Below are 26,869 nucleotides of genomic sequence, written 5' to 3' on the forward strand. Positions count from 1 at the left end.
ATGCTTTGCTTGGTGATGGGGGTTGCCTTAGCAGCTTTTCTCTTATGTCATCTGCTCTTTATTGACCTTCTAATGTCTGCTAATTCAATGTGTGCCCTAGTAGTGATGGACATGTCGGTAACACGCCATAAGACATTAGTAGGTCATACATGCCTTTCGAAAAGTCTTACTAAGCATTAAAACCGTATCATAATGCGTTTTAAGTGCAGGCTTTAGCATGTTTTGCATGGAAACCAAACTCATTGTCATGATCATCGGATTCATGGAAGAGTGACATGCAATGACGACTATGTGTCCTTTCTTATTAAAAGGTGGGGTCCCACATCAAGTGACGTCATGGGTCATGTAAACAGTAGTCCCGTTTTTGACAATGTACAAAGTGCTAGTGTCAATCTAGACCCAAATACTGCCAACAAAGAAACTTTAGAACACAGAACCTATCATGAAACTCTAAGACATTCACGCGAGGCAAAGGTTATTTCAACAGTACAGACACAGCGCACACATTTTATTGTGTTTAGATTTTGGGGAAATAGCAAATGTCGTGTCAAGTGTTTTAACAGTGCTTTTAGATGGTCAAAATGATGTAAATGCTTGTCATGATTCACCTGAAAATAAAAACAAAGAATAACATCGGAGGTTCGTATGTTGTCAGTAGCATAACTATCTTTCATCTAACTGCAGTAATACACGCCATATCTTTCTTCCACTATATGCATCTATCCAGAACGTTTTCTTTCCCAGGTAATTGAAAGTTATTCTGTTCATGTTTGCCAGCAGCATCATATTAAAGGCGAGAGGTGTGGACGCCAATCAATAGCCTCGCTCAATAAACTGTCAGCATTCCAGATTATATATAGGCCTAACATGATGATGTTATAACCTTCAGGGACTCCCAGTCAGTATGGCAGAATGCACAAAGACACCCACATGTTCAGATATTATTGGAATGCTACCGTGCATGATAAGATAGCCTAATACTGCACCTGGGCCCCAGTGTTGTGCTAGCAGTTGTGTTGTTTTTATGTTTTGGTCCTGGCCCCTTAGACAGTCATGTTTAAAGCTAAGGGTGCACTCATATAAGTAACCTTAAACCCATAGATCAAATATTTACATTTTAGTCATTTAGCAGACGCTCTTATCCAGAGCGACTTACAGTAGGGAATGCATACATTTGATACATTTATTTTTTCCTTTTTTTTCTTCGTACTGACCCCCCGTGGGAATTCAACCCACAACACCATGCTCTACCAAAAGCGCAGGGTGCGTCCCAAATGAACCCTCTACCCTATATAGTGCTTTACATTTGACCTATAGTCCTTGGTTAAAAGTAGTGCACTAAATAGGGAACAAAGTGCCATTTAGGACGCAGTCCCAATTTCCTTTTAGTAGAGGACTACCTACCGGGCATGCTAGATTCTGAAAGCCTTATTAAGCCATAGAGACCCTCTTAGCATTTTGGTTGTGTGCTAGTTTAGATGTGTGCAATGGGAGGCATCACAGTATGTTATTCACATGCAGGTAGACATGTTTAATCTTAAGAGATGACAAAGCAGTCAGGCTTGTTGTTTTTCTTCTCTGAACACACTGCTTTTACCTCCGTCTGAGTCCCCAGGAAGCACCTGTCATCGGGGGTGTCAGGCTGCTCACTTGTCATAAATAAAGAAGCTTTCGCCCACTTTCCATTTGTTGCTATTGCTCATGTGCTGCACACCCTGAATCCCAACGAACTTGGGTGGAAATGTTAGGTTGTCTTAATTCTTTGTTGCTTTCGTCTAGCTCTTGACAATAGCACTGCTCTTAGCATCTCATGCTATGGTCAAATCACTATTTTTAAAAGTGTAGACCTACAGTATTTCAAACCTTCCTACCTTCAATCCTACTTCATTATTGAGTTACCTGTACTTTTAAGTTTCTGTGCTAATGTTACTTTTTAAATGGTATAAGAGTCTGTTTTAGGGAGCGTAAGTGAATATACAACATTAGAAAAAGATAATTTTTCAAGAGGCTGTCGATGATCCCGTTTAGATAATTATGAATGTTGTTGTTGTCTCTCGGTCCAAATAAATGACGTGCTTCATATGTTAAATCCGTATGAGTAGGACTTAAATTCAAATGTAATCTTTTTATCAAGACGGCTAACTTGAAATTGACTCAGTCGTCGGTCAAAGTGTAATCCATCTTGAAACAGAATCACCTTCGGCAAGGGATGCTATCGACTCATATGCTGCATTACTTCATAAGATTTCAGTACAAACCAGTTAGGAAATAATTAGTTTAGAATGCAGGGGCATTGTAAATCATGATGCCACAGACTGAAGATATCTCAATAATGGAAGAATATTCTCATGTAGTAATATAGATAGTTATTATTGTGTTCCTGGGCCCCAAATGCCAATAATTATGCTTGAGCTATTTATCAAAATCTTTTAATGTGTTTGTATTAGACATTCCCTATTAGATGTTATTTATTAACCAATGATACAGTAGCACTGAGGAGTTGGCATGGGTGAAACAAGTGTATGGAATGTATTGATGTTTGTATTACATTGATCATGGCACGGATTACATGCCTATTGTAAATATGTGGATAGCTAGCTCGATATGGGTACACGTGCGTGCATGTTCTGAAATTATAATACTCTCATACCTCGTTCATCTTCCCTGTGGCTCAGTTGGTAGAGCATGGTGTTTGCAACGCCAGCATGGTGTGTGCAACGCCAGCGTTGTGGGTTCGATTCCCACGGGGGGCCAGTACCGAAAAAATAAATAAATAAAAATGCATGAAATGAAATGTATGCATTCACTACTGTAAGTCGCTCTAGATAAGAGCGTCTGCTAAAATGACAAAAACATTATTTTTTTATATTTAAGCAACATTGACAACAATTTTTTCTGTTCTATTTGTTATATAGCCTACATAAATTAACTATTAAAGAACTAATGCATTGTAAACATTATCCTCATCAGGTGAAAGCAATGACTTCCTTTTACACTAGCCTTCTTTTGTCCTTTCTCCTTCTAGTTGCAGTAGTCCAATAATGAAGTCTAATTCATGCCAAAGTAACTCTCTGCGTTTGTCTTTCCTCCATTTTGGCTCCTCAGTATTCCTGTGCCCCGGCTTGCTGCGAGGGGTGTACCAGAGCGAACACCTCTTTGAGTCAGACCACCAATCCGGTGCCTGGTGTAAAGACCCCCTCCAGGCCTCCGACAAGATCTACTACATGCCCTGGACGCCATACCGCACGGACACGCTGACCGAGTACTCCTCCAAAGAGGACTTCATCGCCGGGCGACCCACGACCACGTACAAGCTGCCGCACCGCGTCGACGGCACAGGCTTCGTAGTGTACGATGGCGCTCTGTTCTTCAACAAGGAGCGCACGCGCAACATCGTCAAGTTCGACCTGCGCACGCGCATCAAGAGTGGCGAGGCCATCATTGGCAGCGCCAACTACCACGACACCTCGCCATACCGCTGGGGCGGCAAGTCGGACATTGACCTCGCCGTGGACGAGAACGGCCTGTGGGTCATCTACGCCACGGAGCAGAACAACGGGCGCATCGTCATCAGCCAACTGAACCCATATACTCTCCGCGTAGAAGGAACCTGGGATACCGCCTACGACAAGCGTTCGGCATCCAACGCCTTCATGATCTGCGGGATTCTGTACGTGGTGAAATCGGTCTACGAAGACGACGACAACGAGGCGACAGGGAACAAGATCGACTATATCTACAACACAGAGCTAAGTAAAGATGGCTTCCTGGACATCCCCTTCCCCAACTCATACCAGTACATCGCTGCCGTGGATTACAACCCGCGGGACAACCTGCTGTACGTGTGGAACAATTACCATGTGGTCAAGTACTCACTGGACTTTGGCGCCTTGGACAGTAAACCGGGTAGGACAGATTTTATTCTCTTTTCTCTGTTCTGTTTCATGTCTGTCACTAGCTTGTTGGTAATTCAGTTATTTCAACTAACTGTCTACTAATCCTAGCTCTAACCTTAACCCAACCCTAACCCAACCCTAAACGTAACCCTAACCTTGACCGTTATTCTAGCGTAACCTTAGCAAACAGTTACTTATCAACAGATAGTTTGTTGACAGTCCATCTGTAAATGCTCTACAGATGGTCATACTATCTGGACTATCCCCCCAAAAAGTGTACCCTGTTATGGGTATAAATGGTAGACGTTATGAGTGTCGGCAGGCGTTTTGATAGCAGGAGAAGTGAAGAGGTTGTTGCCGAGGAGAAAGTGTGTAAATGGATGTATGGTTTGTTGTCATGAAAATGTTCTCAAAGAGCACACTAATCCTTTGCTTTTATTCAGTAAAACACTGTTAAACATGTATTCATTTCATCACATTTCAGTGTTGCAATATATCTTAACATTTGGCATAATTTTCACATTATGGCCTATGAGCCCACCAATTAGTGTCAAGCAAGTTTTTATTAGTTCTATGTACAGGATACACACCGTTCAACGAAATGCGAACCTGCAAGTAACTTGAAACTTTTTCATAGATTGTTTGACACTATAATTGAGGGGCTTTTTTAATTGGAGAGTAAAGAGCAGAGTAAATAAAGAGGAAGTATATGTATCGTTTTACGTTGGAATTTAGCACCATCGAGAGTGTGTGGGTTGGTGATAATTAGCTATGCAATATGATGCCTCAATGTGTCATCTTCCTTTTTAATTAAACCCTTCAAATGAGAGAAAAACCAAGTAGACAACCTCACACCAGCTGTGGGAAAATGTAATAACTGCAGTAGCATTGTTGTTTTACGAGACATTTCAACTATTGTCGGGTCAGTGGAGAAAAAAAGGGTTTGCGTTTAAAAATAGAATAACAAAAAATTGTTTGCTTTCACGTGATTGGGTTGTTATTTTTTTCTCAAGGGGATCGTATTTCAGGGCAGTTGTTGTCCCTAGTTTCTGCTCTATGTTAGATATTACATTATTTTGTATATAATTCTATGACAAAAGTTGTGAATAGAACTAAATGCGTTATTTGCCTTTTCAGTCTGCTCTCAGTCGGTGTGAGTACTGTACCAGTCATCTTTGTAAAGACAGATTTATTTAAACAAAAATCATTATTTCACCTTTATTTAACCAGTTGAGAACTTGTTCTCAAGTGGCTTATTTACAACTGCGACCTGGCCAGATGACTGCTCTAATTTAAACTTGCCATAACTCTTTTTACAAAAGCTACATTTATTCCCTACGATATTTGTTCTTTAAAAGTAGTAGTCAAGCGTACCCAAAATAATTTTGGCACGCTAAGATAATTATTTGCACTGGCTCATCAACAGCCTAGTTTAAAATGTCACAAGTGAAAATTTCTGCTTTTACCTGCTGTTTTTCATTTAAGTGACTTTTTTCTCTCTCTGAATCTCAGCTGAAATGCATATCCACCAGGCCTCGAGTCTGTAACGTCGAAGCCAGTAGCTATTCTTAGAGGTGGAATATCAGAAGAGTTCTGTTATCTGATTGCGCTAATGCCTGACCCTCCACTTCCCACAAGCATAGGGGCTACACGTAATTGATTCCCTGTTGTCGCTTAAGCAAAAACAAAACTTGTAAGGTGCGTGCCTTATTAAATGATGATGTATCAAACAATGCTTTTACATGCATTTGGGAGGCAGACTGCAGAAAATTATCTAGCGACGCTCTGCCAACTTTTGCTGTCTTGCTCTCTCACTCTCTCTCTCTCTCTCTCTCTCTCTCTCACTTTCTCGCTCACTTTCTCGCTCAATTTCAATTCAATTCAAGGGCTTTATTGGCATGGGAAACATATGTTAACATTGCCAAAGCAAGTGAAATAGATAATAAACAAAAGTGAAATAAGCAATAAACAAAATGAGCAGTAAACATTAGTCCCAGAAGTTCCAAAAGAATAAAGCCATTTAAAATGTCATATTATGTCTATATACAGTGTTGTAGCGATGTGCAAATAGTTAAAGTAAAAAAGGGAAAATAAATAAACAGAAATATGGGTTGTATTTACAATGGTGTTTGTTCTTCACTGGTTGCCATTTTCTTGTGGCAACAGGTCACAAATCTTGCCGCTATGATCTCTCTCGCTCTCTCTCTCTCTCTCTTGCTCTCTGTCTGTCTGTCTCTCTCTTGCTCTCTCTCTCTCTCTCTCTCTCTCCAGCTCTGTCTCGCGCTCTCTCCAGCTCTGTCTCGCGCTCTCTCCGAGCTCTATCTCACGCTCTGTCTCACGGTCTCTCCAGCTCTGTCTGGCTCGTTCGCTCTCTCTGTCTGGCTCGTTCGCTCTCTCTGTCTGGCTCGTCCGCTCGTTCGCTCCCTCTGTCTGGCTCGTTCGCTCGCTCTGTCTGGCTCGTTCGCTCGCTCTCTGTCTGGCTCGCTCTCTGTCTGGCTCGCTCGCTCTCTGTCTGGCTCGCTTGCTCTCTCTGTCTGGCTCGCTCGCTCTGTCTGGTTCGTTCGCTCGCTCTGTCTGGCTCACTCTGTCTGTCGCGCTCTGTCTGGCTCGCTCGCTCTGTCTGTATGTCTGGCTCGCTCACTCTGTCTGGGTTTCCCGCTCTGTCTGTCTGGGTTGCCCGCTCTGTCTGTCTGGGTTGCCCGCTCGCTCTGTCTGTCTGGGTTGCCCGCTCGCTCTGTCTGTCTGGGTCGCCCGCTCGCTCTGTCTGTCTGGGTCGCCCGCTCGCTCTGTCTGTCTGGGTCGCCCGCTCGCTCTGTCTGTCTGGGTCGCCCGCTCGCTCTGTCTGTCTGGGTCGCCCGCTCGCTCTGGCTGGCTCGCTCTGTCTGTCGGGCTCTCTCGCGCTCTGTCTGTTGCGCTCTCTCGCGCTCTGTCTGTTGCGCTCTCTCGCGCTCTGTCTGTCGGGCGCTCTCTCTCTCTCGCTCTGTCTGTCTCGCTCTTTCGCGCTCTGTCTGCTGTCGCGCTCTCTCGCGCTCTGTCTGCTGTCGCGCTCGCTCTGTCTGGCTCGCTCTGGCTGGCTGGCTCTGTCTGTCTGTCTGTCTGTCTGGCTGGCTCTGTCTCTGTCTGGCTGGCTCTGTCTGTCTGGCTCTGTCTGTCTGGCTCGCTCTGTCTCTCTCTCGCGCTCTGTCTGCTGTCGCGCTCGCTCTGTCTGGCTCGCTCTGGCTGGCTGGCTCTGTCTGTCTGTCTGTCTGTCTGGCTGGCTCTGTCTCTGTCTGGCTGGCTCTGTCTGTCTGGCTCGCTCTGTGTCTGTCTGTCTGTCTGGCTCGCTCGCTCTGTCTGGCTCACTCGCTCTGTCTGGCTCGCTCGCTCTGTCTGGCTCGCTCGCTCTGTCTGGCTCGCTCGCTCTGTCTGCTCGCTCGCTCTGTCTGGCTCGCTCGCTCGCTCTGTCTGGCTCGCTCGCTCGCTCTGTCTGGCTCGCTCGCTCGCTCTGTCTGGCTGGCTCGCTCGCTCGCTCTGTCTGGCTGGCTCGCTCGCTCGCTCTGTCTGGCTGGCTGGCTCGCTCTGTCTGTCTGGCTCGCTCTGTCTGTCTGGTTGTCTCGCTCTGTCTGGCTCGTTTGCTCTCTCTGTCTGGCTTGTTTGCTCTCTCTGTCTGGCTTGGCTCGCTCGCTCACTCTGTCTGGCTCGCTCGCTCTGTCTGGCTCGCTCGCTCTGTCTGGCTCGCTCGCTCTGTCTGGCTCGCTCGCTCTATCTGGCTCGCTCTGTCTGGCTCGCTCGCTCGCTCTGTCTGGCTCGCTCTGTCTGTCTGTCTGTCTGGCTCGCTCTGTCTGTCTGTCTGGCTCGCTCTCTGTCTGGCTCGCTCTCTGTCTGTCTGGCTCGCTCTCTGTCTGTCTGGCTCGTCTGTCTGTCTGTCTGTCTGTCTGTCTGGCTCGCTCTGTCTGTCTGGCTCGCTCTGTCTGTCTGGCTCGCTCTGTCTGGCTCGTTCGCTCTCTCTGTCTGGGGCTCGTTCGCTCTGTCCGGCTCGTTCGCTCTGTCCGGCTCGTTCGCTCTGTCTGGCTCGTTCGCTCTGTCTGTCTGGCTCGCTCTGTCTGTCTGGCTCGCTCTGTCTGTCTGGCTCGCTCTGTCTGTCTGGCTCGCTCTGTCTGTCTGGCTCGCTCGGTCTGTCTGGCTCTTTCGCTCTGTCTGTCTCGCGCTCGCTCTGTCTGTCTCGCTCTGTCTCGCTCTGTCTGTCTGGCTCGCTCTGTCTGTCTGGCTCGCTCTGTCTGTCTGTCTGGCTCACTCTGTCTGTCTGTCTGGCTTGCTCTGTCTGTCTGTCTGGCTCACTCACTCTGTCTGTCTGTCTGGCTCGCTCTGTCTGTCTGGCTCGCTCTGTCTGTCTGTCTGGCTCGCTCTGTCTGGCTCTCTCGCTCGCTCTGTCTGTCTCGTGCGCGCTCGCTCTGTCTGTCTCGCTCTGTCTGTCTCGCTCTGTCTGTCTTGCTCTGTCTGTCTGGTTCGCTCTGTCTGGTTCGCTCTGTCTGGCTCGCTCTCTGCTCTGTCTGGCTGGCTCGCTCACTCTGTCTGGCTCGCCCGCTCTGGCTTGCCTGCTCTTTCTGACTCGCTCGCTCTCTCTGTCTGGCTCTTTCTGTCTGGCTCTCTCGCTTGCTCTGGTTCGCTCTGTCTGGCTCTCTCGCTTGCTCTGGTTCGCTCTGTCTGGCTCTCTCGCGCTCGCTCTGTCTGGCTCTCTCGCGCTCGCTCTGTCTGGCTCTCTCGCGCTCGCTCTGTCTGGCTCTCTCGCGCTCGCTCTGTCTGGCTCTCTCGCGCTCGCGCTCTGTCTGGCTCGCGCTCTGTCTGTCTGGCTCTCGCACTCGCTCTGTCTGTCTGGCTCTCGCACTCGCTCTGTCTGGCTCTCTCGCGCTCGCGCTCTGTCTGGCTCGCGCTCTGTCTGTCTGGCTCTCGCACTCGCTCTGTCTGTCTGGCTCTTGCACTCGCTCTGTCTGGTCTCTCGCTCGGGCTCTGTCTGGCTCTCTCGCGCTCGGGGTCTGTCTGGCTCTCTCGCGCTCGCGCTCTGTCTGGCTCTCTCACGCTCGCTCTGTCTGGCTCTCTCGCGCTCGCTCTGTCTGGCTCTCTCGCGCTCTGTCTGTCTGGCTCGCGCTCTGTCTGTCTGGCTCTCGCACTCGCTCTGTCTGGCTCTCGCACTCGCTCTGTCTGGCTCTCGCATTTGCTCTGTCTGGCTCTCTCGCGCTCGCTCTCTGTCTGGCTCTCTCGCGCTCGCGCTCTGTCTGGCTCTCTCGCGCTCGCGCTCTGTCTGGCTCTCTCGCGCTCTGTCTGGCTCTCTCGCTCGCGCTCTGTCTGGCTCTCTCGCGCTCGCGCTCTGTCTGGCTCTCTCGCTTGCTCTGTCTGGCTCTCTCGCACTCGCTCTGTCTGGCTCTCTCGCACTCGCTCTGTCTGGCTCTCTCGCACTCGCTCTATCTGGCTCTCTCGCACTCGCTCTGTCTGGCTCACTCGCTCTGTCTGGCTCGCTCTGTCTGGCTCACTCGGTCTGTCTGGCTCGCTCTGTCTGGCTCACTCGGTCTGTCTGGCTCGCTCTGTCTGGCTCACTTGGTCTGTCTGTCTGTCTGGCTCGCTCTGTCTGTCTGGCTCGCTCTGTCTGTCTGGCTCGCTCTGTCTGTCTGGCTCGCTCTGTCTTGCTTGCTCGCTCTGTCTGGCTCGCTCTCTGCTCTGTCTGGCTCGCCCGCTCTGTTTGACTCGCTCGCTCTTTCTGTCTGGCTCTTTCTGTCTGGCTCTCTCGCTTGCTCTGTCTGGCTCGCTCTGTCTGTCTGGCTCGCTCTGTCTGTCTGTCTGGCTCGCTCTGGCTCTGTCTGTCTGTCTGGCTCGCTCTGGCTCGCTCTGTCTGTCTGGCTCGCTCTGTCTGTCTGGCTCGCTCGCTCTGTCTGGCTCGCTCGCTCTGTCTGGCTCGCTCGCTCTGTCTGGCTCGCTCTGTCTGGCTCGCTCGCTTCTGTCTGGCTCGCTCTGTCTGTCTCGCTCGCTCTATCTGTCTCGCTCGCTCTGTCTGTCTCGCTCGCTCTGTCTGGCTCGCTCGCTCTGTCTGGCTCGCTCGCTCTGTCTGGCTCGCTCGCTCTGTCTGGCTCTCTCTGTCTGTATATCTGGGTCGCCCGCTCGCTCCGTCTGGGTCGCCCGCTCGCTCCGTCTGGGTCGCCCGCTCCCTCTTTCTGTCTGGCTTGCTTGCTCATGCTGGCTCACTCGCTCTGGCTGTCTCGCTCTCTCGCGCTCTGTCTGCTGTCTCGCTCTCTTGCGCTCTGTCTGCTGTCTCGCTCTCTCGCGCTCTGTCTGCTGTCTCGCTCTCTCGCGCTCTGTCTGCTGTCTCGCGCTCTGTCTGCTGTCTCGCGCTCTGTCTGCTCTCTCGCGCTCTGTCTGTCGCACTCTCTCGTACTCTGTCTGTCGCGCCCCTCTGTCTGTCGGGCTCTCTCGCCCTCACGCTCTGTCTCGCTCTCTCTCAAGCTCTGTCTCTCTGGCTGTGTCGCTCTCTGTGTCGCTCTCTCTTGCTTTCTCTCAATTCAATTTAAGGGCTTTATTGGCATGGGAAACAGGTTTACATTGCCAAAGCAAGTGAAATAAATAACAACAAAAAATAACAGTAAACATTACACTCCAAAAGAATAAAGACATTTCAAATGTCATTATGTCTATATACAGTGTTGTAAGGTTAAAGTACAAAAGGGAAAATAAATAAACATAAATATAGCTTATATTTCAATGTTCTTCACTGGTGGCTTTTTTCTTGTGGCAACAGGTCACAAATCTTGCTGCTGTGATGGCACACTGTGGAATTTCACCCAATAGATATGGGAGTTTATCAAAATTGGATTTGTTTTTCTAATTGTGGGTCTGTGTAATCTGAGGGAAATATGTGTCTCTAATAATTGTGGGTCAGTCACAGTGGTCAGGTATTCTGCCACTGTGTACTCTCTGTTTAGGGCCAAATAGCATTCTATGTTTGCTCTGTTTTTTTGTAAGTCTTTCCAATGTGTCAAGTAATTATCTTTTTGTTTTGTCATGATTTGGTTGGGTTTAATTGTGTTGCTGTCCTGGAGCTCTGTGGGGTCTGTTTGTGAACAGAGCCCCAGGGCCAGCTTGCTTAGGGGACTCTTCTCCAGGTTTATCTCTCTGTAGGTGATGGCTTTGTTATGGAAGGTTTGAGAATCACTTCCTTTTAGGTGGTTGTAGAATTTAATGTCTCTTTTCTGGATTTTGATAATTAGTGGGTATCGGCCTAATTCTGCTCTGCATTATTTGGTGTTTTACGTTGTACACGAAGGATATTTGAGCAGAATTCTGCATGCAGTCTTTCAATTTGGTGTTTGTCCCATTTTGTGAATTCTTGGTTGGTGAGCGGACCCCATAAAGCGCAATGAGTTCTTTAGCTGATTAAAGTATTTTTAGCCAGATCTTAATTGGTATGTCAAATTTTGTTTCTGTCTCGCGCAAGAGTTTTCCTGTGTCTACCCTTCTCAATGGCAAGGCTGTGCTCACTGAGCCTGTACTTTTTCAAGGTTTTCCTAAGGTTTTGATCAGTAACCGTCGTCAAATAGTTTGCCACGGTGTACTTCTGATTTAGGGCCAGATAGCACTGTGTTTTGCTTGTGCTTTTTTCCCCGAATAAGTAATGTAGTTTTGTTTTGACTGTGTTCATTTTTAGTTTATTCTGATTGATTGGATGTTCTGGTCCTGAGGCTTCAGTGTGATAGTAGAACAGGTTTGTGAAGTCAGCCCCAGTCTCTCGCTCTCTATCTCTGTTTCTCGCTCTGTTTCTCGCTCTCTCTCTGTCTCTCGCTCTCTGTCTCTCTCGCTCTGTCTCTCTCGCGCTCTGCCTCTCACACTCTGCCTCTGTCTCTCTCGCTCGCTCTTTTGCATTCTCGCTCTCTCGCTAATGAACCTTTCCTTCTCTGGGAGAACCAGTTCAGTATCCCTTGGTGCGGAATGGGCTGACCTCCAAGCAGGCGAGCCAGGAGGCGAGAGAGATTGAGAGACAGACACAGTAGATGGATGCAGTAAACTGATAGATGAAGTAGATAGTGTCCGAGGCAAACAGCGCCAGATAAACAGACCGATCAGGAGTGAATGATTGACTTGATTGGTCGATCGATGGATTGACGTGTACTGTTTGGGTTCGGATGTTACTTTTTTTAGATGGGTAGATTGCATGTCTCATTTCATTAAGGATTAGGCAAGAAACGTGTTCCTCAAAGGGATCGGAGTAGATATGGGTTAGCTATCATTCTAGTTTCGCTACTGTATAAGGAAGGGATTCAGTTGATTTGCTGTAGAACCTACAGGACTGTGACCTTCCATGAAATGCCTTGGCTACAGCTGTTGCTCAACATCGTTGATGTAGCTCATACTGTATCTCCACTAGTCAACCTCACCTGGATCTTACTGCAGCGAACCAAGACACAATTATCAAAGGCATACGTATGGAGGTGAAATACACAGGTTATGGTCTTTCCCTGACCAGACCACTCATGAAGGGGTTAAAGCTAAAGGAAGGGGGGTAGTTTAGTAAGATTTCCGCCACAGAGGCTTGATACCACCTGTGGCCCCACCTCCCCCACCCCCATAGGCACGCAAGCTGCTATGGCAATGGAGCATGGGAAATGGGCAATGGAGCACGGGAGTCATGTCCATGCCCACAGCTGGGTCTTGGCTCAGCACGCCATGCCACGTGACTATGGGCACAGGGGTTTTGCATGGGATTCTGGGAATGTATTTTTGGAATGGTGTGGTTTTTCCTTTTGTGGTGGGTTTGAATTATGGAGGTGGTTCGGTGCATCGTCTTATCATGCTGAACGGTGATGCATTTGTTTCTGATTGGCTGATGTATGAAAACTACATAAGATGATGAAAGAGCTGTGGATACCGTATGCAGTGGCGGTTCTAGCTTGTATGTGTCCCTGGGCGACCCCCCCCCCCCCCCTCCCTCCCCCTTCAGCGCATTTGGAACAACTCAGACATTTGGAACAACACAAACAAATAATCATAACATTTATAACTATAAAAATGTATACAAAAATGACTCATAAATATCAAAAAGAACTAACAAAGACAAATGGAAACAAATTTGTGTTGATTTGTCACTCGAGCATCAATACATTACCCATCCCCCAACACTGTCAACCAAGAGTCAAGACTAAACCAATTCACCTTGGTGGTGTGCAGACTGTTTTTTTAAATTCTTAACAGTTTTGCACAAACCAGAAAAAAATGCAACGATGTGTCTGTGAAACTATATATTCACAGTATTATGAATGAATTGTGGTTTATTTGGTAGCATTTCGTAGTGTGACTGATTTTACTAATCGCAATAGTACTGTAATCCCCTGACAATATTCCCCCGCTCCCCCTACCTCGGGCTTCCAGTGGGGAGACCTGAGGTCAGCCTACCACCACCCCCCTCCCCATCTCGTACTTCTGAGTGGGAGACCTTCCCAGATAGTAGCCTGCCTAGCTCACAAACTAGAATCAGGGCGCCCACGCCGACACGGTTAAATGACCCACAGTCCCACACGGTGACATGATATCATTGACGTGACGTGCAAATGAGCGATAGAAAACCGATCGTGCAAATGACACCATTCCAAATCTTTGGGTGCGGGCGCCACATACCGCCCTGGGTAGTTGCCCATGTCGCCTATACCTAAATCCACCACTGACTGTATGTATAGTATGTTTTATGACTGATGTTTATTCCATCTAATGTTGTGGAAATAGTCCAAATATATTGCAGAAATGTTGCAGCCAGACTTATCTCATCATGTTCCTTATACTTGAGAACGAAACGGTACAAATTGAAAATAATCAATGCTTAGGGGACATCCATTTGTATGTCTGTAGGCAAGGCAGTGGGACAATTGTCAACAATTCTTTTACAAGAGCATAATTGCCCTTATGGAGCAGATGCTTCAATCTCTCAAGAGAACAAATCGAGGATAGAGGACAACTCCATTCAAAGCATGTTTCTATGACAACACTTATCGATAATTGTATTTACTGAATTTGATTGAAAAAAAAGGAAATACAGGTTTTCCAAGCAGACAGCATTAAAAGACCACGTCTCCTTGTCCTCTCCTGGCATATTCTTTCCATCAAATTCAATAGTGTGCGAGCGCAAATACAATTAATTGAAACGGTCTTCTTTACAAAGTGGCAGGGGAAAAAATGAGGAAATCAAAAAGTGGAATAAAGAGGAAGGCCTCTCATTCTGACAGGATATTTGTAAGCCCACTTCACCAAAGCTGAATACAAATCTGAGACAAAATAGCCGGAGAAAAAGCAGCCCCGGAATGATCAATATACTGTGACATGGGAACACTTCAAATTGTATTGGTCACATACACATGGTTAGCAGATTGTCACGTCCTGACCAGCAGATGGAGCTATTGTTTTAGTTTTGGGGTCAGGACGTGGCAGTTTTGTGTATGGGGAATGTTTGTATTGTTGATTGGGACTTCCAATTGAAGGCAGGTGTGTATAGTTGCCTTTGATTGGAAGTCCTATATAGGTGTGTGTGTTTTTCTTTGGGGTTGTGGGTGGTTGTTTTGCACTGCGTTTTTTTTTTTTTTAGCCTGCAAACTGTTGCTGCTGTCGTGTTTATTGTTTCCTGTGGATGCTTTACTCCTTTTGTTGGGTAATTAAAGATGAGTATTCACATACCTGCTGCGCCTTGGTTAATTTCTGAAGACAGCCGTTACACAGATGTTAATGTGAGTGTGGCGTAATGCTTGTGCTTATAGTTCCAACAGTGCAGTAATATCTAACAAGTAATCTAACAATTCCCCAACAACTACCTAATACACACAGATCTAACAAGTAATCTAACCATTCCCCAACAACTACCTAATACACACAGATCTAACAAGTAATCTAACAATTCCCCAACAACTACCGAATACACACAGATCTAACAAGTAGTCTAACAATTCCCCAACAACTACCGAATACACACAAATATGTGGGGTGAATGAGAATATGTACATATAAATATATGGATGAGCGATGGCCTTGCGGCATAGGCAAGGTGCAGTAGATGGTATAAAATACATGTGATATGAGTAATGTAAGATATGCAAACATTATTTAAAGTGGCATTGTTTAATGTGACTAAGGATCCATTTATTAAAGTGTCCAGTGATCGGGTCTCAATGTGGGCAGCAGCCTCTCTGAGTTAGTGATTGCTGTTTAGCAGTCTGATGGCCTTGAGATAAAAGCTGTTTTTCAGTCTCTCAGTCCCAGCTTTGATGCACCTGTACTGACCTCATCTTCTGGATGGTAGCGGGGTGAACAGGCAGTGGCTCAGGTGGCTGTTGTCCTTGATGATCTTTTTGGCCTTCCTGTGACATCGGGTGCTGTAGGTGTCATGGAGGGCAGGTAATTTTCCCCCGGTGATGCGTTGTGCAGACCGCACCACCCTCTGGAGAGCCTTGCGTTTGAGGGCGGTGCAGTTGCTGTACCAGGCTGTGTTACAGCCCGACAGGATGCTCTCGATTGTGCATTTGTAAAAGTTTGTCAGGGTTTTGGGTGACAAGCCATATTTCTTCAGCCTCCTGAGGTTGAAGAGATGCTGTTGCACCTTCTTCACCACACTGTCGGTGTGGGTGGACCATTTAGTTTGTCTGTGATGTGTACGCCCAGGAATTTAAAACTTTCCACCTTCTCCACTGCTAACTTTTCGATGTGGATAGGGGGGTGCTCCCTGGATGGGGGGGGTGCTGTTTCCTAAAGTCCACGATCATCTCTTTTGTTTTGTTGATGCTAAGTGAGAGGTTGTTTTCCTGACACCACAATCTGAGTGCCTTCACCTCCTCCCTGTAGGCTGTCTCGTCATTGTTGGTGATCAAGCCCACTACTGTTGTGTCGTCTGCAAACTTGAGGATTGAGTTGGAGGCGTGCATGGCCATGCAGTCGTGGGTGAACAGGGAATACAGCAGAGGGCAGAGCACGCACCCTTGTGGGGCCCCAGTGTTGAGGGTCAGTGAAGTGGAGATGTTGTTTCCTACTTTCACCACCTGGGGGCGGCCCGTCAAAGTCCAAGGCCCAGTTGCACAGGGAGGGGTTGAGACCCAGGGCCTCCAGCTTGATGACGAGCATGGAGGGTACTATGGTGTTGAAAGCTGAGCTGTAGTCAATGAACAGAATTCTTACATAGGTATTCTTTTTGCCCAGATGGGATAGGGCAGTGTGCAGTGCGATGGCGATTGCATCATCTGTGGACCTGTTGGGGCGGTATGCAAACTGAAGTGGATCTAGGGTGGTCGGTAAGGTGGCGGTGATATGATCCTTGACTAGCCTCTCAAAGCACTTCATCATGATGACAGAAGTGAGTGCTACGGGGCGGTAGTCATTTAGTTCAGTTATCTTTGCCTTCTTGGGTACAGTTATCTTTGCCTTCTTGGGTACAGGAACAATGGTAGCAATCTTGAAGCATCTGGGGACAACAGACTGGGATAGGGAGCAATTAAATATGTCCGTAAACACACCAGCCAGCTGGTCTGCGCATGCTCTGAGGACGCGGCTAGGGATGCCGTCTGGGCCAGCAGCAAAGCGAGGGTTAACATGTTTAAATGTTTTACTCACGTTAGCCACTGAGAAGGAGAGGGATGGGGCGCAGACTGTGTTAGCGAGCTGCGGCGGTGGCACTGTATTACTCTAAAAGCGGGAAAAGGTGTTTAGTTTGTCTGTAAGCGTAATGTTGGTTGCCGTGACATGGCTGTTTTTGTTTTGTAGTCCGTGATTTCCTGTAGACCCTGCCACATACGTCTCGTGTCTGAGCCGTTGAATTGCGACTCCACGTTGTCCCTGTACCGGCATTTCACTTGTTTGATTGCCTTGCGGTGGGAATAACTACACTCTTTATATTCAGCCATATCGCCAGACCTCTCTCCATGGTTAAATGCGGTGGATCGTGCTTTCAGTTTTTTGCGAATGCCGCCATCCATCCACGGTTTCTTGTTAGGGTAGGTTTTAATAGTCAGTGGTTAACGACATCTCCAATGCACTTATTTATAAATGCACTCACCGAGTCAGTGTATAGATCAATGTTGTTCTCTGAGCCTGACTGGAACATATTCCAGTCCGCGTGATCAAAACAATCTTGGAGCGTGCCTTCCAATTGGTCAGTCCAGCGTTGAATTGTTCTCATCACTAGTACATCCTGTTTGAGTTTCTGCCTATAAGCCGGGATGAGCAAGATGGTGTCGTGGTCGGATTTGCCGAAGAGACGGCGGGGAGGGCTTTGTATGCATCGCGGAAGTTAGAGTAGCAGTGGTCCAGAGTATTAGCCCTACGAGTCGTGCAAGCAATATGCTGATAAAATTTAGGTAACATCGATCTCAAATTTGCTTTGTTAAAATCCCCAGCTTCAATAAATGCAGCCTCCGGGTATATAGTTTCCAGTTTACGTGGAGTCGAGTGAAGTTCTTTGAGGGTCGTCTTGGTGTTTGCTTGAGGGGGGAGGGGTGTCCACAGCTGTGACTATAATTGACGAGAATTCTCTTGGTAGGTAGAATGGCCGGCATTTGATTGTAAGGAATTCTAGGTCAGGTGAGCAGAAGGCGTGAGTTCCTGTTTGTTGTTATTTTTATTTATTTATTTCACCTTTATTTAATCAGGTAGGCAAGTTGAGATCGCACCATGAGTTGTTAATCATAAAGCATACACCCCCGCCCTTCCTCTTCCCAGAGAGGTGTTTATCTCTGTCAGCGCGATGCTTGGAGAAGCCTGGTGGCTGGACCGATTCCGACAACATATCCTGAGAGAGCCATATTTCTGTGAAACAGAGAATGTTAGTCTCTGATTTCTCTCTGGAAGGCAACCCCTGCTCGAATTTCATCTACCTTGTTGTCAAGAGACTGGACATTGGCGAGTAGTATCATCGGGAGTGGTGAGCGATGTGCCCGTTTACGAAGCCTGACCAGAAGACCGCTCCGTCTGCCCCTTCTGCATCGCCGTTGTTTTCGGTCAGCTGCTGGGATTAGATCCATTGTCCTGGGTGGTGGTCCGAAGAGAGGATCTGCTTCGAGAAAGTCGTATTCCTGGTCGTAATGTTAGTAAGTTGACGTTGCTCTTATATCCAAAAGTTCTTCCAGGCTGTATGTAATAAGACTTAAGATTTCCTGGGGTAACAATGTAAGAAATAATACATAAAAAAACTAAATACTGCACAGTTTCCTAAGAACGCGAAGCGACCATCTCTGTCGGTGCCATACTGCTGCTAAAATGTTTGTGTGAATTTCCATGGATATGTAGTCCATTATGCATAGGTTTGAAATAGCGGACATGGGACTAGATGTTAACATACATATTTGAATATCTAATGATCACAGAAGAGGAATAGAAACCAAGATGGAGTCAGTGTGGGTTCAGCTGGACGTTCAGGCTGACCTTACTAATACTAATTTCTGCCACAGTGAGCGGGGGAGGAAGAAAGTCCCCAAGGCTACTTAGTGCAGGCAGTCACTTGAGAGAATTTGCCCTGCCTCAGACACCTGCCACTGGTGCCTGCTGCCTGCCTGGTGTATGTGGGTGGCAGGGGGGAAAGAGTCTGTGCTGTGTGCATGTATGAGAGAGAGCTCATAGCTGTCTTACAAGAGGCATGTATAGGTCTAAAACGGGCCTTTCATCATGATTTTCTCAGAAATGGTTTGTGATACGAATGTAAAAAAGCATTTCAAATGTGCTTCCTCCCAGTGAAGTTTCTATGTGAAACATTTCCAGAACAATCTGAGATAGCAAAAATATTTTTTGCTGGCATGGAATCGTCCATATTTATCAAGGTGTTTTTTTTTAAAGGAGGACTTGTTTAATTAGGACATTTTAGAAAGAGAACACCACGTGTACATTTAACCATTTATCGAAAAGATAACAAAGCATGTCTCTACTCCTTCAGGACAGCTCACTGCCAGCGCAAAGCATCATGGGAATATGATAATATAACTACAGGCAGTGAGCACAATACTCTATATCGTTATCCTCTTGAAGGAAGAAACACAGAACCCAGGTGGGGGCTGGGGTGGTGATGGGATATCAGAAACGGAAGGAACAGCTAGTTACAGCAACACGGCAGCAAGAGACGCCAGCACATGCGAGCGTGTGACATCCGGGCATTGAGGAAGCATGTGTAGAACTGGTCAAGTTATTTAGACCACGTGTAATTAGTGTGAATCCAACTGGTGCAATATCCGCTGACGTCAACACACTCAGGTTTCCCTTCTGAACTGGCCATGCCTTGTTAATTACATGCAGGTCATTTAGCAAACGCTGTTAGTTGACGGTTGTCCAGTGTTATGTCTCTAAACGAATATTTCTCCCTAGAGTCAATGATCCCTCTCCATGTGATCTGCTTTGTCGGTTCACTGCAACCACCGTTGATCTCCGGATATCCCTCTTGGGTCGCAAAACCTCTGACATTTCTCTGTCATCTCAAGCCATCTGTGGATGACGGGTACTGTGGCACAGGCGGCACAGTTGGCATCACCGATACCCTCCACTGTCTGACGTGCCTGCTGTAATCGTGCCACATGTTGCCATCTGGCCGGGGCAGAGTTCCAGCGTGTGCCAGAGGGTGCCTGAGACATTGGCATCAACCTTCATACTGAGGCTGGCATGATTTGGGCAAGGCCTGAGAGTCTTTGCCCTGTCAGTAGTAACAGAGATTTGCTTAATTGAATAAGAACGGCTAACAGGTAGATGCAGACTGACAGAGCAACTGTTGTTTGGCCTTGTTAACCAGCTGGTTACTTCGGACACAACTTTTTGCCCTTTGACCTCCTCTCTGTGTGTGTGTTTACTACCTGTTTAAGTATGCTATTATTTGCTTTACGCCTGAATTCTTGGAATGCATTCATGAATGCATTGTTGCCTTACTATCTAGTTCCAATGCTCAGCTGCTGTTTCAGAAAAAGCTTCTTGAATTCTTATTGTTTTCTTTCATGCTGTTTTATGATCTTGTCAGCTTGGCAACATGGCCTAAATGCTTATTAAACACTTGGCGTACTCCCAATGAGGTAGGCTAACCATGTCCAGGGTGAGTCACCAGCAAAACTGTGTCCAGGGTTTAGGATTACAATAGCAGTGTATTAGTCTTATGGACACAGGCTTGTCCCAAACCAAGGGAGTGGAAACACAATGGAAACTTGTTAGGTATGTAGCTTGAGATTTGCCGCATGGCGGTGCCGCTTGCTTTCTAGTTTTTTGCTTGGCTTTAAAATGCCGTATTGCTCATGCTGTACTCCAATACAGTGTACAACCTACTATAGATGATGTGGTCCCTTGTTGTTCCCCTATCCATGTTACTTCCTGCACAGCTTTCAAATGTAGCCAAGTTCCTCACGGGTAGTAAACATCATGTTATCTATTTGAACGGCAAACCAGCTTAGTTCTCACCGCGGCCAGCAGGCGAGTTGCTATGTCATCCTTTTGAAACATGGCATAAACATTCCATTTGACTATTTAGTATTTTATTAGTATCCCCGTTAGCTGCTGCGAACACAGCAGCTACTCTTCCTGGGCCCCAAAAATTCATGCGGTCCCATTTATGCGTCATGTGGTGCACGTTTTGCTTCCTCGACCGGAGGAGTCATTATTCATCATCTACAACGGGCTGTACCTTGATCCAGAAATCATACACAGCTCATCTGTGCGGTTCCAGGGAATGCCAGATGATTCTTCACTTCAGACCACCACCCCATCCATCTCCTCTGACACATGCAGAAATGAAACAACAACCACATTATGCGTAGAAGAGAAGCAGAGACTGGTTTGACTCCGCTGTGCCTTTGTTTCAATAGATGTTTTCATGAAAATACCCATTTCTTTGGGTTGGGGGACGTCGCATGGTCTGAGACACGTTCCATCGCAGATGCGGCAGGCCAACATAAGCGGATAGCTCTAGTTTAAACTGATGGATTTTGATGGGGATTTTTTTATTATGTTACTTAGATTGACGCACAGGTTTGTCTTTTCAATACTATTAATAATAATATTATTATATATTAATATTATTTTTTATCCTATTCCTTTTATCAGTAGAGTGGATCTGGGCCACTGTCGTTTCCCCTGGTAACAGCAGTGTTGGAGTTGTCACGGAGAGGCTTTGTATTATCAAATCGGCCCCGGTTCAAAATCCAGACTCGAGGCTTTTTGACCGGGAGCGAGACACTGTGTCCTACTTCCCCTTTTCCCCTGTCACTCCCCTCCTTCCCTCCCTGCTTTCAACCTCTCCACGGTTATTTAGACGTGCAGGTTTTTCAGAAGCCCGTCTGACTCTGTCTCTGGAAATGAGAATGAGCTTGTGAGCTCTCAGCGTCCCTCATTTCAGGCCTCACAGGGCCCTGTTGTCATCAGTTGTGCTACTGTATGTGTGCTTCTTTCTGTGTGTGTGTTTTTGTGCGCACACTGTAGGTTTGCGTGCATGTGCGCAGGTGTGCACGAACATCCATGTAGCTCCATTTGTATTTGTGTGTGTGTGTCTGTGTGTGTACGCTATCAAGTCCATTTGTGTATACGCATTGAAGAAGCTGAGTGAGCGGCAGGATGCTCCCCCATACCAGTGCATACGACCCTGTCGCAGTGACCGCCACAGCTGTCCTCTGTAGTCTCGGGGAGCCGGGATGAGGAATTAGTTTCCAAACAATGGCCACCATCCATCCATTATGGCTTCCTGATGTCAGATGATATCAGGGTATTACCGGATGTTTCCATGCATCATTTACCACCGGACCCCACTGACAGATTTGTGGGCCTGCCACAAAAGGCCCATTAAACGACAGGAGTTTCATCATCATTTACCTACCCGTTCCACTACATGCACAGCATTTGGGGGGTGTGTGACCAGAACATATAGGGGGATATGTGTGGCTTACCACTGAATGCGTTGTCATTATAGAGAAAGGATGGACTGAGACAGCGAAAATAGTTTTGAGTTGTGTGTCATTGACTGCTGTTCGATTGGTATGAACGGGTGTTGTCATGGCTACAGTATAGTTAGGTTAGTTGGTTTGTAAGAGTATGTCAGAGTAAGGAGAGAAAGGGGAAATAAGCACAATAAATACTTCTCTCAAGGTTTAGTGGTTAAATTGCAGCCACATGAGACGAAGAAAAAAAATGGAAACCCCCTCAATCAAGACCACAATAAAGGGATCAGTTCTAATGTTAGAGGTCATTTGTTAAATTCAACCATACGTGCTCTGAAATCCATAACTTCAAAACCCCAAAATGATAAAAAATAAATTAAAAAAACACAACCCTGCAGACTTCTTATATTAATCTTTAACCTCTGCACTGTTGGAAAAGGACCCGTAAGTCAGCATTTCACCAAAGCCCCATATACTACCCACCACTGCGACCTGTATGCTCTCGTTGGCTGGCCCCAACTTCATATCCGTCGCCAAACCCACTGGCTCCAGGTCATCTATAAGTCTTTGCTAGGTAAAGCCCTGCCTTATCTCAGCTCACTGGTCACCATAGCAACACCCACCCATTGCATGCACTCCAGCAGGTATATTGCACTGGTCATCCCCAAAGCCAACACTCCCTTTGGCCGCCTTTCCTTCCAGTTCTCTGCTGCCAATGACTGGAAAGAATTGCAAAAATCTCTGAAGCTGGAGTCTTATATCTCCCTCTCTAAATTTAAGCATCAGCTGTCAGAGCAGCTTACCGATCACTGTACCTGTAAATAGCCCATCTGTAAATAGCACACCCGACTACCTCATCCCCATATTATTACTTACCCTCTTACCCTCTTGCTATTTTGCACCCTAGTATCTCTACTTGCACATCATCATCTGCACATCTATCACTCCAGTATTAATGCTAAATTGTAATTATTTTCGCCTCTAGGGCCCATTTATTGCCTACCTCCCTAATTTTCTACATTTGCACACACTGTACATAGATTTTTCTATTTCTTTTCTTTTGTGTTATTGACTGTACGTTTGTTTATGTGTAACTCTGTGTTGTTGTTTTTGTCGCACTGCTTTGCTTTATCTTGGCCAGGTCGCAGTTGTAAATGAGAACTTGTTCTCAACTGGCCTACCTGGTTAAATAAAGGTGAAATAAATCAAATAAAACATTTCACTGTCAGTCTACACCTGTTGTTTATGAAGCATGTGATGCATAAAATTTGATTTTATTTACGTAACATCGCTCCCTTGCAACACTCCATGACACCTGCTAATGTTTCGACCTCCAACAGAGCTGTGTGCAATGTGTTTTGACATTCATGGAAGAAAAAAATTCAACCAACGATGCAATGATAAAAGCATCAACAATTCAATCAATTATTCACCACTGTCTTCCTTACTTAAAGCACCTATTACGCAAGTGATATTATGACACAATTCACACTTTGTCATAATTGTCTTCCTTTTTAAAAAATAAGGATTTGTTGATTCTGGTTTACAGTATCTCGCCTACACTTGATTGAGGTGAATCCCAGTGGAAGTTTAAGTTTCAAGACGTACCCCCAGCAGACGTGGCCAAGCAGAAAGCTGTGAACAGAGTTCAAATATTAACAATGTATAATTGAGTTTAACCTTACACTGACAGTCCCTATCCTGTGAGACACTCTCTCCTTCCCCCCCAAAGCCTACTTCACTTCTTTTGATCTCACCAATATAAAATGATGTCATTAAAAGCAAATTCTTTTCAAAATAATGAAACCGAGTGGAAGGTTCATCTAATTGTAACTACCGTAAAGCCTGGGGAGAAAAAGGAGGACGACTAATTATGCAGGAAGGACTGCTTTGAAATGAAGCACACGGCTCTGTCGGAGGTCGAAACATTAGCAGGTGTCATGGCGTGTTGCAAGGAAGTGATGTTATGTAAATAAAATCACATTTTATGCGACACATGCTTCGTAAACAACAGGTGTAGACTGTCAGTGAAATGCTGACTTACGGGTCCTTTTCCAACAGTGCAGAGTTAAAGATTAAGTTAAGGAGTCTGCAGGGTTGTGTGTTTTTTTTGTGTGTTTTTTTTTTAAATGTATTTTTTATTTTTTATTTTGTTGTTTTGAAGTTATGGATTTCAGAGCTGAATTTAACAGTTGACCTCTTATGTTAGAAGTGATCACAATATTTTGGTCTTGATGGAGCATTGTTCCATTTTTCTTTCGTCTCATGTGGCTGCAATTTAGCCACTAAACCTTGAGAGAAGTCCAAAAGCATTTAGTATTGTGCTTATTTCCCCTTTCTCTCCTTCCTCTGACATAATGTGTACTTTGCACCTGTGGAAGTTTGCTGGATGTGCTTAGTATCCTGTGTACATTCCTTTTTAAACAAACCTCTTTAGGAATCATTTTTAAAAAAAAATGTCTCCAAGTGATGGAATCCCACAATTCTAAGGTTTTACAAACCTAGTGAAGCTTGAAATAGGAACACTAAACTGACAAAGCAAAAATAAATAGGTCACTCAAACCCTGCACAACAATCATATCTCCAAGGCCATTTTTGGTTTCTTTCTTCCCTCTACATGAGCCACAACAATGAGATACCAAGCAGAATGTTTTAGGCATTTAAAACTACCATGTAAGGTTAAGGATGTCTCTCTCTGAGAATACAAAGTGAACACAAAGTTTCAATTCACATAGCCGCTGAACTTGAACAATGTTTGTTGCTCCCAGATAAAATGAGGGAACCAACAGAGCACAACAAAATGTCCTTGTAGTGGTTCTGAGACACGACTTTTCCAACACGTGAGTGTCTACTGACCCGTTTGTCCTTTTGTGATCGCTTCATGCAAAATACACAACTTTGCTCAAGGACATAGTCGAGCTTTCTTTATTTTTCAGAACTCCTCTGCCTCTTATGGTCGTCTGTGGGAACAGGTTTTTAGAACAAAACATATCTCTTATAACGTTGTTATTAAAATAACCAAACAGTTTATTTTTTTCAAAAGCGTACTTATTTTATTTGTTATCGCTCACCTGGTGCTGTGCTGGTTTTTAATTCTAACCATAATTGCTGACTCTCACACAATCTACTGTAGTGACTTTGTTGTCAGTATTTCCCTATAACAAGGGGAAAGGACACAGCCTATGGAGGTATGCTCTAAACGTGGAGGTATGCTCTAAACGTGGAGGTGCGCTCTAAACGTGGAGGTGCGCTCTAAACGTGGAGGTGCGCTCTAAACGTGGAGGTGCGCTCTAAACGTGGAGGTGCGCTCTAAACGTGGAGGTGCGCTCTAAACGTGGAGGTGCGCTCTAAACGTGGAGGTATGTATGATCTAAACGTGGAGGTGCGCTCTAAACGTGGAGGTGCGCTCTAAACGTGGAGGTGCGCTCTAAACGTGGAGGTGCGCCCTTTACTTTTTATCATTTACGGAATGGTTGATAGATTTTCAGGTTCATTCTATTCTCGTGAAGGCTTTTCTAATTCAACGCTCTTCTACAAGAAAAAGACCCACTCACTGAGATTGTAGAATCAGAAACTTGGAGCATTGCTTTGACATAGCAAGAGCGTTAGGTCTACTTGCTGTTCGATAGAAGCTCAAGGCCGGTACTATACAGTAGATGTTGATTGAATATCTGCTATTGAAGCATTGTTAGTATGATATGTGGTGAAGTCAAATGTATATGGTCATTGTAGCAATAGTCTCATTGTGGTATTGTGCAACTTGCAAAGGCTATTTTTTTTAGGGTGTGTTCATTGGTGAACATTGTTCTGGGTTTGGGGTCATGGTTTAAGGTCACGGTTGCCTGCTCCCTCTTCGAAAATACATCTCTGAAATAAGAAATAATTGGCCTGAAACATAAGAAAAGGGAACGGTACTGTATCACAAATACTGACTTAACAAGGTCCCAGGGGATTCAAAATAGCCGCCCTGCATGATACCCATCATGGCCCGATCTTTTATCATTATCCCAATTGGCCACTCTGCGCACCTTGCTCTGGTCAAAAGTAGTGCACCACGTAGGGAATAGGGTGCCATTTAAGACAGAACCCTCAGCCCAAGAGAGGCCCATCACAATGCGTTTCAAGGGAAATTAAAACCGGCCTCGCCACACAAGTGTTAGTATGTGATAGGAGAGAAACTCATCCCAAAATGGATGAATAAATAAAAAGTACCATGAATAAGTTAATGGAAAGATGTGCTCTGTGATTTAAAAAAAAAAAGAAAATGTATGATCATTTCTGCAGGAGTCGTCGTTGTGCATTGTAGCACAGATGAATGTTTTCGTGTTACTGTCATTGCAGATGACGACGTCTTTGACGCAGGGGGGAAATGTTAAACGCCTATTTCTGCATTCATTCACTTTTTGTTGGCCTGTATGAGGAGAGTTGTTTGACACATTAGGGCTGATGAGAGTGTGTGTGGTGTGTTCGCTTGGACGTGTTTGTGTGTAAGTGCATGTATGAATTACACGTTTGCGTGCATATTTTGTATGTGTACACATTGTGTTTTATCAACAATGGCTGTATATACTGTAGTTAACTTTGATGTGCACGAATGTTTTGTGAGCAGGCAAAAGCAAGTCATGAAATGTGCATTACGAACGAGGTAAAACGGTGTTATTTACCTCTGATTATGTGTTATTTACCTTTTGATTAAATAGGATGCTTGTTAAGGCAATGGAGGCTCCATTGCAGTCTACAGATACCTAGAGATCTTAAAAACACTCTTTTTGTTAGAGAGAATAATGTCTTGATCAAAAAAAAAAAAAAAACGTATTTAATCAAATACTGGGACATCTTTGTTTGCTGCTGAATGTCCTTGAATGTGTTTTACCACAGCTGGGTATACCTCTGGGGGTCTCAGTAAGCTAATAACCCCAGCTCAACAAATGTTGTTTCAGTGTGCTGCACTCATGTGTTTTGCTAAAGTCCTAGCACAAAAATAAGACAGGGGCATAGTGTTAAACTGTACCAAGGATCATTTAGTTTCGTGACTTTTTTTTCTAAATTTTACAGCGAACCATCCTCCTCTTCCTCAATAAACCAATCTCCACTGAC

The 26,869-nt window shown here is 45.8% G+C and overlaps 1 protein-coding gene across 14 annotated transcripts in view; it reads left to right on the forward strand.

Annotated features, from left to right (window-relative positions):
- The window catches only part of LOC106577626 (adhesion G protein-coupled receptor L3), a 329,820-nt gene that overhangs the window by 185,300 nt on the left and 117,651 nt on the right, over nt 1–26,869 (forward strand). For 13 of the 14 annotated variants that reach the window (XM_014155901.2, XM_045701384.1, XM_014155886.2 and 10 more), the window contains one exon: nt 3,106–3,906. In XM_014155901.2, the coding sequence (XP_014011376.2) occupies nt 3,106–3,906 (801 nt within the window). Of the gene's footprint in view, nt 1–3,096; nt 3,907–26,869 lie in introns of all 14 variants that reach the window. The other variant, XM_014155888.2, reaches the window with a different exon arrangement.

This window comes from Salmo salar, chromosome ssa18 (assembly GCF_905237065.1).
Source record: "Salmo salar chromosome ssa18, Ssal_v3.1, whole genome shotgun sequence".
Taxonomy (NCBI): domain Eukaryota; kingdom Metazoa; phylum Chordata; class Actinopteri; order Salmoniformes; family Salmonidae; genus Salmo; species Salmo salar.